The sequence below is a fragment of the Pan paniscus genome, chromosome 8 (genome assembly GCF_029289425.2).
Source record: "Pan paniscus chromosome 8, NHGRI_mPanPan1-v2.0_pri, whole genome shotgun sequence".
Taxonomy (NCBI): Eukaryota; Metazoa; Chordata; class Mammalia; order Primates; family Hominidae; genus Pan; species Pan paniscus.
Window position 1 is genome coordinate 107123176 of NC_073257.2, and position 13836 is coordinate 107137011.

A 13836-nucleotide genomic window follows, 5' to 3' on the forward strand; every position below is an offset into this window, starting at 1 on the left:
TACCTGTATTGTCTTATTTCATCCTCACAATAAAGCTGTATAATAGGTGCACTTTAAATCTCTGATTTTCTAGATGAGGAAACTGAGGTACAGAGAAGTATCCAAGAATCTCAGAGTCAGAAGGTGTCAGAGTGGACATGCAAACCCAAATATTTCCAGCTCTGGCACCCTCACACTGACGACTGAACCACACTGCCTCCTAGGTTGCCCAGTATCTAAGTACACCAACCAAGCACTTTCCTGGCATCTTAAATGGGGGTAGAAAGGCTTAAGTTTAGATCTTGTGGTGTTTTAGGAAGAGCACAAGTGGTTTGTAAGGAAAATACCTTTAGTGATTATCTAATTTCAGATTGTGGATGAAAACTCAAATCTCCTGCCTCCAGGGGAAGAAGGAAATATTGCAATCCGCATAAAACTAAACCAACCTGCTTCTCTGTACTGTCCACACATGGTAAGAAAATTTTCTTCTTTCCTAAATACTTTCATTGTTGCTACTAATCATAGTGCCATTATTGTTGAGTACTTTATGATTTGCCAAATACTTTTGTCCCAATTTTTAATTTTGCAAATTTTTGAGTCTCCAAAAATGTTAAATAGTAGCACTCACCTATATTCACTTCTTATTAAGATTTTGCCCCATTTACTTCATATTTGCACATTTTTGATGAGACATTTGGGAGTAAATGCAGACATTATGACACTTTGTCCTTAAAGATTTCAGCAGCATTCTCCTAAGAATAAGGACTTTCTTCTTAAACATCAGCACCATCACATCTATGAAAATTAAAAATAATTATTTAATACTATCTAATATCTAGCCAATACTTAGACTTTCTCAATTGTACTCAAATGTGTTTTATACCTTTTGTAAATCCAGAATTCAATCAAAGTTCATGCATTTATTTGGTTCTCATATCTCTTTAGTTGTTTTTATCTATAACTGTTCCACCCCCATGTTTTTCGTGACGTGGACATTTTGAAGAATAGAGGACGGTTGTGTTAAAAAATGCCTCACTTTCTAGGCTTACATATTGTTTCCTTATAATGAGATCCAGGATAAACATCTTTCCAAGACTATTATGTAGATGATGTATATTTCTTATTTGCTTATGGGGGGAAACATTAGGTTGTCATTTTGGGTGCTGATCATTTTGATCTTTTGATTAAGGAAGTGAGTGCCATTTCCATTGTAAAGGTACATTTTCCTCTTTGTAATTAGTAATAATCTGCCGTGTAACAATTTGAGACTCTGTAAATATCCTATTCTCCAATTAACTTTCACCCAATCATTTTAGCATCCATAGATGATTCTTTTCTTTTTGGAAACAATTATTAAAATAAAGAGTGGCTGGGCACAGTGGCTCATGCTTGTAATCTCAACACTTTGGGAAGCTAAGATGGACAGATCACTTGAGCCCAGGGGTTCAAGACTAGCCTGGGCAACATGGCAAAACTCCATCTCTACAAAAAAAAAATACAAAAATTAGCCAGGCATGGTGGCATGCACCTGTAGTCCCAGCTACTCAGGAGGCTGAGGTGGGAGGATAAACTGAGAGCAGGACGTCAAGAGTGTAGTGAGCTGGGTGTGATGGCACCACTGTGCTCCAGCCTGGGCAACAGAGCAATACCCTGTCTCAAAAACAAATAAATAAAATGGAGGGTGCAGAACGGTGATTTTCAAACTGCTATTTCTTATACATTAATTAGGTGGCATTATTCCATAAAGATGAGCAGTCCATTTTATCTATAAAGAGAGGCTTTCTTTTAACTACTTTTAAAATATTTATTTAGCCTTTCCTGATAATAAAACTCACTTGTGTTCAATATAGACAACTTTCAGAAATACAGAAAAGACCAAAGAAGAAAAGCATATTAACTCATAATGCCACCATTCTTAGCCACTATTAACATTTGATGTGTATATATCCTTCATTCTTTTTCTATTTATTTGTCTTGTTTTATAAAAGTGGGATTGTACTCTATCAGCTTTTGTGAAGCCTGTTTTTTTACTTATGATTTTCAGGGATCAGTAAATCTTATATGACAACTTTTTTTTTTTTTTTTTGAAACAGGGTCTCACTCAGTCACCCAGGCTGGAGTGCAGTGGCACAATCTTGGCTCACTGCAACCTCCACCTCCTGAGTTCAAGCGATTCTACTGCCTCAGCCTCATGAGTAGCTGGGATTAACAGCTCTCACCACCACGCCTAGCTAATTTTTGTATTTTTAGTAGAAACAGGGTTTTACCATGTTGGCCAGGTTGGTCTGGAACTCCTGACTTCAAGTGATCCACCTGCCTCAGCCTCCCAAAGTGCTGACAGCCACCGCACCCAGCCCTTATATGAAAACATTTTAAATAATTTTATAAAATCTTATCAAGGAGAACTATCATGATCTATTTAACATATCTGCTATTGTTGAAAATTTTGGTTACTTCCAATGTTTTATATTGTAAATACTTCTTCAATGAGTATCCTTGTTAACTCTTTAAATGCCTCTTTGAGTATCTCTCGTGGAGTTTTTGAGTTAAAGCCTAGGTAAAACGTTTTAAATATTTTAATAATTTCTGTGAGAGAATAATGCTGAATATTTCCAGACTTTGATAACACAACTTCAATACACTGAGACTTTAAAATCATGTTCTCACCCATAAGACAGATTTCAAAGAAGAGACCCAGATATCTCACATACCTACTGGGATTATTGTGCTGTTTGAGAATGAGCTGCTTACACAGCTTTTCACTAAAGTTTATTAGAACTCTAACAAGCAGGTTGTCCATTAGATCTAAGAATCTGGACACATTGGTGACGTGGTCTCTATGGCAATGAGTCAAATGCTGTTAGAATCTGGCCGGGCGCGGTGGCTCATGCCTGTAATCCCAGCACTTTGGGAGGCCAAGGCAGGCGGATCACCTGAGGTCAGGAGTTTGAGAGCAGCCTGGCCAACATGGCAAAACCCCATCTCTACTAAAAATACAAAAAAAATTAGCCGGGCTTGGTGATCGGCGCCTGTAATCCCAGCTACTGGGGAGGCTGAGACACGAGAATCACTTGAACCTGGGTGGCAGATGTTGGCAGTGAGCCGACATCACACCACTGCATTCCAACTTGCGTGACAGAGTGAGACTGTTTCAATTAAAAAAAAAAAAAAGAATCTGTGAACACTCCATGGAACGATCCTGCAAAATGGGCCAATCTCATGCAAAGGGAAATTTTCACCAATCACTCTAATTGTGCTTCTGGTGTAAGAACCTTAAGCTGAAGCCACCTTTTTCTGATGGAATTTTGGTCAGGGGCAGTATGAAAATTAAAGGCACAATTCAAAGACAGGGAACAGTGATTGCATCTGATGGATGATGAGCCTGAGAAAATAGCAGCCAACACTCCTTACACATACTGTACCTGGCCTTGTGCTAAAATGCTGTGTCCATGTTGCCTCATTTAAGCCTCAGGACAAACCTCTGAGTGAAGTGCCATCATTACTCTCGTTTCTAGCTAGGACAAAAAAAAAAAGCTGAAGTTAAGAGAAATGACCAAGGAAAGTTCTCCGTGTTTGTTGAGTTTTCTATGTGAGATCCCCTGGAGAATGGGGATCCTGACTTATTTTTCTCAGTCTCCCCTGGGGCTAGCCAGAGTGCTCAATTCATATCACTAAATGATTGTGAGAGGGAAGTAAATGTAGGTTTCTGGATTCATCATTCTATCAGGTGAGCTGGGAGGAATATGCTTCAGCAAGAGGCCACATGCTTTACCTCACAGGTGACAGAGGGATCATGGATGAAGACGGCTACTTCTGGTGGTCTGGTAGAGTTGATGATGTTGCCAATGCATTGGGTCAGAGATTGTGAATGCTTTGGTTATTGCTATTGAGCCTGGGGCTGTAGGAGTTTGAAGAAGACTCTGGACTGCTTCCAATACGTAGGAATTATATTTCTAAAGTTTAGAAAATGCAAACAACCAAAAATAAAAAAATAAAACTCATCCATAATCTCATATTGTGGAGTATATTCTTCTAATCTTCTTTCTTCTTATACATAAACTTTTTTTTTTTTTTGGTAGAATTGAGTTCAGGGAGAAATGCTCTAGCGTAACTTGCCTTTTTCACTCAACAATGTAACAGAAATATTTTTCTGTGCAATTAAATATAAAAATTCATTTTTTAAATTAGTTTATCACGACCAATAAGTACACAGATCTTACATGAATACTGTCAGGCCTCTGAGCCCAAGCTAAGCCATCATATCCCCGTGACCTGCACGTACACATCCAGATGGCCGGTTCCTGCCTTAACTAATGACATTCTACCACAAAAGAAGTGAAAATGGCCTGTTCCTGCCCTAACTGATGACATTATCTTGTGAAATTCCTTCTCCTGGCTCATCCTGGCTCAAAAGCTCCCCTACTGAACACCTCGTGACCCCCATTCCTGCCCGCCAGAGAACCCCCCTTTTTCCTTTACCTACCCAAATCCTATAAAACGGCCCCACCCCTATCTCCCTTCGCTGACTCTCTTTTCGGACTCAGCCCGCCTGCACCCAGGTGAAATAAACAGCCTTGTTGCTCATACTAAGCCTGTTTTGTGGTCTCTTCACACGGATGTGAATGAAAAATAGCCCGATGGATGTCTACACACATACACACCCCTGTAACCGTCTAGATCAAGATATAGGATATTTTTAGCCTCCTGGGCTCTCTCATGTCCTCATACCTCTGTGAAAGCTGTACTTCTTTCATGAATTTTGGACGAATTTCTATGCCTAATGACAGTTTCGGAGACTGAGAAAAGGAGACTAAATTCTAAGGAGCAACAAATTCCAAGGGCAGATGGTGGCAAGTAGATACCATGGGTCATCCTGATTCAGAGCTTGCTGACCACAAAAATCACAGGAATGTTGAGAAATAGAAATCAAGATCTAGGTTTTATGGACTTATTGCTATTACATGCCACTGCTTCTGGGACGTGAGTCAGCAAACTTGCTTTCTCTCCACTATTCCACTCTGATCCTTGACCCAATTAAACAATCCCAACTATATTTTGCTCAGGAAGTCTCTCTCCTTTGAGCACTCCTTGCTGCAGTAGCAGTAAACGAAGTGCTTGCCTCTGCCTCTAACTGCTCTCAATTTGTACTTTGAGACCCTCCTCCACAAGTAGCAATTATTCTGACTTCTAAAGTGCAGGTCAAATCTGCCTGTTCCTGAATTTCATATAAATGGAATCATACAGTTTGCACCCTTTTGTGTCTGTCTTCTCACAAAATAATGTCTGGACAATTCATTTATGTTGTTGTATGGATCAACAGTCCATTCTTTTTCATTGCTATGCAGAATTCCATTGTATGAATACACCCAGAATTTATCCATTCTTATGTTAATGGTGACTGAGGTTGTTTCCAATTTAAGAATGACTCCTTTGCCCAACACCGCTGCACCTGGAAAGTTAGGCATTTTCTCTCACCCTTGGGATTAAGTGTGTGGGTGGTCGAGCAGCGGCGATTTCCAAGCCCCCCTAGCAGCTCTCACAGCAGGTGTCACAAAAGAGTTTGCACCACTCCAAACAGTCAAAACGGGCCATCCCCCCACCCGACCCCCGCCTTCTCTGGATTTTAAAGACTGTGTAGGAGGAGAAAATGGGGACGGGGGTCCCCTGGTTAATTCATTTATCTTAAGTTCCCGTAACCAAACTAGCCCCTCAGTTTACGCCTTTGACCCTCAAAGTTCTTTCCACTTCGTACCGTGAGATCAGAATCCCTGAAAGAAGCTGCTTGCCCTACCCGGCTGACCATCCTTGGGCACTCAGCTGTGCTGGGATGCTGCTGCCCTATTTCCCGCGTAGAAACAACTGCTGGTGGCGCCGCCGGCTGAAGAGTGCAGAACTGTGGCCCTGAGCCAAGCTGGGGCAAATATGGGAGACGCGGGATGGGAGAGAGTGGGGAGAGAGGACGCTATGAGGATTCTTGGAGGGAGGGACCAGAGCAGAGGCGGTGAGTGGCAGGAGGAGGCAAATGTCCCCGCAACCAGGAAGTTCATCGGGTTGAAGTTTCCTCTGCCGTCGCCTCCTGCTCGCCAGCAGAGCTGAGCCAGGTGTGCTGCCTTTCTGGAAAGCCGGCCACCACCACCCTCGGCGTGGGATGCTGGCCCGCAAGGAACCTCGGGGACACACAAATGGCCACACCTGAATCTGGCTGCGCATTGTGACTCTGCCGCGCACGCGCGGCTCCGTCCCCTTTGAGGCGCGCATGTGCTCGCCAAGGGGGCGCTTCTGTCAGGCCTCTGAGCCCAAGCCAAGCCATCGCATCCCCTGTGACTTGCATGTAAAAGCCCAGATGGCCTGAAGTAACTGAAGAATCACAAAAGAAGTGAATATGCCCTGCCCCACCTTAACTGATGACATTCCACCACAAAAGAAGTGTAAATGGCCGGTCCTTGCCTTAACTGATGACATTACCTTGTGAAAGTCCTTTTCCTGGCTCATCCTGGCTCAAAAAGCACCCCCACTGAGCACCTTGTGACCCCCACTCCTGCCCACCAGAGAACAAACCCCCTTTGACTGTAATTTTCCTTTACCTACCCAAATCCTATAAAACGGCCCCACCCTTATCTCCCTTCGCTGACTCTCTTTTCGGACTCAGCCCGCCTGCACCCAGGTGAAATAAACAGCCATGTTGCTCACACAAAGCCTGTTTGGTGGTCTCTTCACACGGACGCGCATGAAATTTGGTGCTGTGACTCGGATCGGGCGACCTCCCTTGGGAGATCAATCCCCTGTACTCCTGTTCTTTGCTCTGTGAGAAAGATCCACCTGTGACCTCAGGTCCTCAGACCGACCAGCCCAAGGAACATCTCATGAATTTTAAATCAGGTAAGCGGCCTCTTCTTACTCTCTTCTCCAACCTCTCTCACTGTTCCTCAAGCACTTTCTTCTTTCCACTCTTCAATCTCTCCCTTCTCTTAATTTCAATTTCTTTCATTTTCTGGGAGAGACAAAGGAGACACGTTTTATCCGTGGACCCAAAACTCCGGCGCCGGTCACGGACTGGGAAGGCAGCCTTCCCTTGGTGTTTAATCATTGCAGGGACGCCTCTCTGAATATACACCCACGTTTCAAGGATGTCAGACCACGCAGGGACGCCTGCCTTGGTCCTTCACCCTTAGCAGCAAGTCCTGCTTTTCTGGGGAAGGGGCAAGTACCTCAACCCCTTCTCTCCTTGTCTCTACCCCTTCTCTGCTTTTCTGGGAGAGGGGCAATTACCCCTCAACCCCTTCTCCTTCACCCTTAGCGGCAAGTCCCGCTTTTCTACGGGGCAAGAACCCCCAATCCCTTATTTCCACGCCCCAACCTCTTATCTCTGCACCCCAATCCCTTATTTCCGTGCCCCAACCTCTTATCTCTGCACCCCAATCCCTTATTTCCATGCCCCAACCTCTTATCTCTGCACCCCAATCCCTTATTTCCGTGCCCCGACCTCTTATCTCTGCGCCCCAATCCCTTATTTCCGCACCCCGACCTCTTATTTCTGTGCCCCAATCCCTTATTTCTGTGCCCCAACCTTGTATCTCTGCACCCCAATCCCTTATTTCCGCACCCCAACCTCTTATATCTCTGCCCCCAATCCCTTATTTCCACACCCCGACCTCTTATCTCTGCGTCCCAACCCCTTTTCCCACTTTTCTGGAAGGTAAGAACCCTCGAACCCCTTCCCTCCATTTCTCTACTCTCTTTTCTCTAGGCTTGCTTCCTTCACTATGGGCAACCTTCCACCCTCCATTCCTCCTTCTACTCCCTTGGCCTGTGTTCTCAAAAACTTAAAACCTCTTCAACTCACACCTGACCTAAAACCTAAATGCCTTATTTTCTTCTGCAATGCCGCTTGACCCCAATACAAACTCGACAGTAGTTCCAAATAGCCAGAAAATGGCACTTTGAATTTTTCCATCCTGCAAAATCTAAATAATTCTTGTCGTAAAATAGGCAAACAGTCTGAGGTGCCTGACGTCTAGGCATTCTTTTACACATCAGTCCCTTCCTGGTCACTGTGCCCAGTGCAATTCGTCCCAAATCTTCCTTCTTTCCCTCCCGCCTGTCCCCTCAGTACCAACCCCAAGCGTCGCTGAGTCTTTCTAATCTTCCTTTTCTACAGACCCATCTGACCTCTCCCTTCCTCCCCAGGCTGCTCCTCGCCAGGCCGAGCTAGGTCCCAATTCTTCCTCAGCCTCTGCTCCTCCACCCTATAATCTTTTTATCACCTCCCCTCCTCACACCTGATCCGGCTTACAGTTTTGTTCCGTGACTAGCCCTCCCCCACCTGCCCAGCAATTTACTCTTAAAAAGGTGGCTGGAGCCAAAGGCATAGTCAAGGTTAATGCTCCTTTTTCTTTATCCCATATCAGAAGCGTTTAGGCTCTTTTTCATCAAATATAAAAATCCAGCCCAGTTCATGGCTCGTTTGGCAGCAACCCTGAGACGCTTTACAGCCCTAGACCCTAAAAGGTCAAAAGGCCGTCTTATTCTCAATATACATTTTATTACCCAATCTGCTCCCGACATTAAATAAAACTCCAAAAATTGGAATCTGGCCCTCAAATCCCACAACAGGACTTAATTAACCTCACCTTCAAGGTGTACAATAACAGAAAAAAGTTGCAATTCCTTGCCTCCTGTGAGACAAACCCCAGCCACATCTCCAGCACACAAGAACTTCCAAACACCTGAACCGCAGCAGCCAGGTGTTCCTCCAGAACCTCCTCCCCCAGGAGCTTGCTACACGTGCCGGAAATCTGGCCACTGGGCCAAGGAATGCCCACAGCCCGGGATTCCTCCTAAGCTGCGTCCCATCTGTGTAGGACCCCACTGAAAATCGGACTGTTCAACTCACCTGGCAGCCACTCCCAGAGCCCCTGGAACTCTGGCCCAAGGCTCTCTGACTGACTCCTTCCCAGATCTTCTCGGCTTAGTGGCTGAAGACTGACACTGCCCGATCGCCTCAGAAGCCCCCTAGACCATCACGGACGCCCAGCTTCGGGTAACTCTCACAGTGGAAAGTAAGCCCGTCCCCTTCTTAATCAATACGGAGGCTACCCACTCCACATTACCTTCTTTTCAAGGGCCTGTTTCCCTTGCCTCCATAACTGTTGTGGGTATTGACGGCCAGACTTCTAAACCTCTTAAAACTCCCCAACTCTGGTGCCAACTTAGACAATACTCTTTTAAGCACTCCTTTTTAGTTATCCCCACCTGCCCAGTTCCCTTATTAGGCTGAGACAATTTAACTAAATTATCTGCTTCCCTGACTATTCCTGGACTACAGCCACATATCATTGCTGCCCTTCTTCCCAATCCAAAGCCTCCTTCGCGTCTTCCTCTCATATCCCCCCACCTTAACCCACAAGTATAGGACATCTCTACTCCTTCCCTGGCAACTGATCACATGCCCATTACCATCTCATTAAAACCTAATCACCCTTACCCCGCTCAACGCCAATATCCCATCCCACAACACGCTTTAAAAGGATTAAAGCCTGTTATCACTCGCCTGCTACAGCATGGGCTTCTAAAACCTGTAAACTCTCCTTACCATTCCCCCATTTTACCTGTCTTAAAACCAGACAAGGCTTACAAGTTAGTTCAGAATCTGCGCCTTATCAACCAAATTGTTTTGCCTATCCACCCCGTGGTGCCAAACCCATATACTCTCCTATCCTCAGTACCTCCCTCTACTACCCGTTATTCTGTTCTGGATCTCAAACATGCTTTCTTTACTATTCCTTTGCACCCTTCATCCCAGCCTCTCTTTGCCTTCACTTAGACTGACCCTGACACCCATTAGGCTCAGCAAATTACCTGGGCTGTACTGCCGCAAGGCTTCATAGACAGCCCCCATTACTTCAGTCAAGCCCAAATTTCATCCTCATCTGTTACCTATCTCAGCATAATTCTCATAAAAACATACGTGCTTTCCCTGCTGATCGTGTCCAATTAATCTCCCAAACCTCAATCCCTTACAAAACAACAACTCCTTTCCTTCCTAGGCATAGTTAGTGCGGTCAGAATTCTTACACAAGAGCCAGGACCGCACCCTGTAGCCTTTCTGTGCAAACAACTTGACCTTACTGTTTTAGCCTAGCCCTCATGTCTGCGTGCAGCGGCTGCTGCTGCTTTAATACTTTTAGAGGCCCTCAAAATCACAAACTATGCTCAACTCACTCTCTACAGTTCTCATAACTTCCAAAATCTATTTTCTTCCTCACACCTGACGCATATACTTTCTGCTTCCTGGCTCCTTCAGCTATACTCACTCTTTGTTGAGTCTCCCACAATTACCATTGTTCCTGGCCCGGACTTCAATCCGGCCTCCCACATTATTCCTGATACCACACCTGACCCCCATGACTGTCTCTGTGATCCACCTGACATTCACCCCATTTCCCCAAATTTCCTTCTTTCCTGTTCCTCACCCTGATCACGCTTGATTTATTGATGGCAGTTCCACCAGGCCTAATCGCCACACACCAGCAAAGACAGGTTATGCTATAGTACAAGCCACTAGCCCGCCTCTTAGAACCCCTCAACATGCCCGAGTCAGGAGACTAAAATACCTCTTAGTCTAAATAGACACTTTCACTGAATAAGTAAAGGCCTTTCCTACAGGGTCTGAGAAGGCCACCGCAGTCATTTCTTCCCTTCTGTCAGACATAATTCCTCAGTTTAGCCTTCCCACCTCAATACAGTCTGATAACAGACGAGCCTTCATTAGTCAAATCAGCCAAGCAGTTTTTCAGGCTCTTAGTATTCAGTGAAATCTTTATATCCCTTATGGTCCTCCATCTTCAAGAAAAGTAGAACGGACTAAAGGTCTTTTAAAAACACACTTCACCAAGCTCAGCCACCAACTTAAAAAGGACTGGACAATACTTTTACCACTTTCCCTTCTCAGAATTCAGGCCTGTCCTCGGAATGCTGCAGGGTACAGCCCATTTAAGCTCCTGTATAGACGCTCCTTTTTATTAGGCCCCAGTCTCATTCCAGACACCAGACCAACTTAGACTGTGCCCCCCCCCCAAAAAAAACTTGTCATCCCTACTATTTTCTGTCTAGTCGTACTCCTATTCACCGTTCTCAACTACTCATACATGCCCTGCTCTTGTTTACACTGCCGGTTTACACTGTTTTTCCAAGCCATCACAGCTGATATCTCCTGGTGCTATCCCCAAACTGCCACTCTTAACTCTTGAAGTAAATAAATAATCTTTGCTGGCAGGACTATGCCGAATCTCCTTAAGCACTATCTAATCAGACATCCTGAGTCGTCCCAATTCTTAGACCTTTTATACCTGTTTTTCTCCATTATTCCATTTAGTTTTTCAGTTCATACAAAACCGTATCCAGGCCATCACCAATCATTCTATACGACAAATGTTTCTTCTAACATCCCCACAATATCACCCCTTACCACAAGATCTCCCTTCAGCTTAATCTCTCCCACTCTAGGTTCCCACGCCGCCCCTAATCCCGCTTGAAGCAGCCCTGAGAAACATCGCCCATTCTCTCTCCATACCATCCCCCAAAATTTTCGCCGCCCCAACACTTCAACACTATTTTGTTTTATTTTTCTTATTAATATAAGAAGTCAGGAATGTCAGGCCTCTGAGCCCAAGCCAAGCCATCGCATCCCCTGTGACTTGCACGTATACGCCCAGATGGCCTGAAGTAACTGAAGAATCACAAAAGAAGTGAATATGCCCTGCCCCACCTTAACTGATGACACTCCACCACAAAAGAAGTGTAAATGGCCGGTCGTTGCCTTAACTGATGACATTACTTTGTGAGAGTCCTTTTCCTGGCTCATCCTGGCTCAAAAAGCACCCCCACTGAGCACCTTGCGACCCCAACTCCTGCCCACCAGAGAACAAACCCCCTTTGACTGTAATTTTCCTTTACCTACCCAAATCCTGTAAAATGGCCCCACCCTTATCTCCCTTCGCTGACTCTCTTTTCGGACTCAGCCCGCCTGCACCCAGGTGAAATAAACAGCCATGTTGCTCACACAAAGCCTGTTTGGTGGTCTCTTCACACGGACGCGCATGAAAGCTTCCTCCAAAAGGAAAGCCAGAGGCACGCAGGCCTAGGTTGCCTCGCCGCCCCCTGCGCCCTTTCCTGCAGACTGGTGCATAGTATTTTTAAAAATACTGCGAGGACAACGTCTTCTCTGCGAGCCTGGGGAAGAGGCGAAACCACAGGAAGAGTTGAGATGTATCCCGTTAACCAGGTAGAAATTGTACTTCCAGGACTCATCAAGGCTAAACATAAAAGTTGCGTGGTTTTTTTGTTTTTGCTTTTTGAGACTGAGTCTCGCTTTTGTCGCCCAGGCTGGAGTGTAATGGCGCAATATCGGCTCACTGCAACCTCCACCTCCTGGGTTCAAGCAATTCCCCTGCCTTGGCTGGGATTACAGGCGCCCGCCACCACGCCTGGCTTTTTTTTTTTTTTTTTTTTAAGTAGAGACAGGGTTTCCCCATGTTGGCCAGGCTGGTCTCGAACTCCTGACCTCAGGTGATCCACCTGCCTTGGCCTCCCAAAGCGCTGGGATTACAGGCATGAGCCGCCGCACCTGGCCAAAAGTTGTGTGTGTTTACCAGGGACAACCCCTGTGCTTTGAGTTCTACCTGAGCTGTGAATCTCCTGTTATTACTAATCTGTCTACAGATGAGTAAACTGAGGTTCACAGAGATTACATGACTTATCCATGTCATACAGTGATCAAGAAGTGGAGCCAGGATTTGAACCCATGAAGTCCCACTCCAGATTCCTTCGTATAAGTTTACACGGAAAAAAATTTTTAGATAAGATGTCTAGGTGCCTTCTTTCCTGCCTGCTTTAAAAAAAAAATCAGCTGGAAGAATTTTTTAATTGTTTTTGTTTTCATAATTGATAATCGTGTGGGGAGCACTAATTCCCCAAGTGGGTCACAAGGAGTTATCCTGAGCAGGAATGCTTTACTGTCCCCCTTGCTCCTGTACTCATACCGTCTACCTCTTGGGGACACAGCACCAAGTAAATTTCACCGATTGAGTGTTCCTACGTTCTAGAAAATGGCACTCTACACTCACAAGGGGTTGTATATAAGTTGGCATTTCAACTATGTCTTCAACAGGCCATACCATCACCCTTTTATGCTGGCCATTTCTGGGTGGTGCAGATTGTGATAGATCCACTGGACTCCATGGTCATGTGCCCACTGCTGTGCCTCCTTTGCAGTAAAATGGGTCCTTGATCCCACAAGGCCATGAGGGATCCTGCACTAGTGGATCTAAAGATCTTTATGTCCTCAGAAAGTGTTGTGTTTGAGGCCCTGTGGACAGCAAAGGCAAACCCAATATACCTATATGGGTCTATTCCTGACTGAATAAATAAATCACTGCACTTTCCAAAATGGAAGGGATCCAAGCTAGTCAGCTTGCCACCAAGTGGCTTAGGTGGTGTCTTCAAAAGATAGCACTGTTCAGTTGGTCATTCCTGCTGGAAGGTTGAACATTTGGCAGCAGCAATAGCTAGATTGGCCTTGAAACAGAAGCCCATCTTACTGCAACCACGTAGAGCCTCTGACAATCATGGCTACCCCACCCACGCACCCATTACGCCAACACAGGGGTGCCCAACAACAGGCTGGCTCATGTCCATTGGTTAATTCATTTTGTCAACCTGGTCACTTACTGTCTCTTCCATGGTTTATTCTAATGAGGGTTAACAGAGGTCTATCCACATTCCTCTACTCCAGACCTCCTTGTCCTGATCTTCTCATCTTTCCCCTCTGATCAGCCAACCACATCATTCACCACTGTC

At 45.2% G+C, this 13836-nt stretch overlaps 1 protein-coding gene and 1 long non-coding RNA gene across 2 annotated transcripts in view; both read left to right on the plus strand.

Moving 5' to 3' along the window:
• ACSM6 (acyl-CoA synthetase medium chain family member 6) overlaps positions 1 to 4355 on the plus strand; it is a 33863-nt gene extending 29508 nt beyond the window's left edge. Inside the window, exons 10-11 of the mRNA XM_057298958.1 lie at positions 350 to 451; positions 3707 to 4355. Of these exons, the coding sequence (XP_057154941.1) occupies positions 350 to 451; positions 3707 to 3847 (243 nt within the window). The 3' untranslated portion in view covers positions 3848 to 4355. The remainder of the gene's footprint in view (positions 1 to 349; positions 452 to 3706) is intronic.
• Positions 4356 to 6768: 2413 nt separating this feature from the next.
• Positions 6769 to 12039, plus strand: LOC129393235 (uncharacterized). Its single transcript, XR_008620009.2, has 2 exons — positions 6769 to 6858; positions 8841 to 12039. It is a non-coding gene; the product is annotated as an uncharacterized LOC129393235 (long non-coding RNA).
• Positions 12040 to 13836: the final 1797 nt, after the last annotated feature.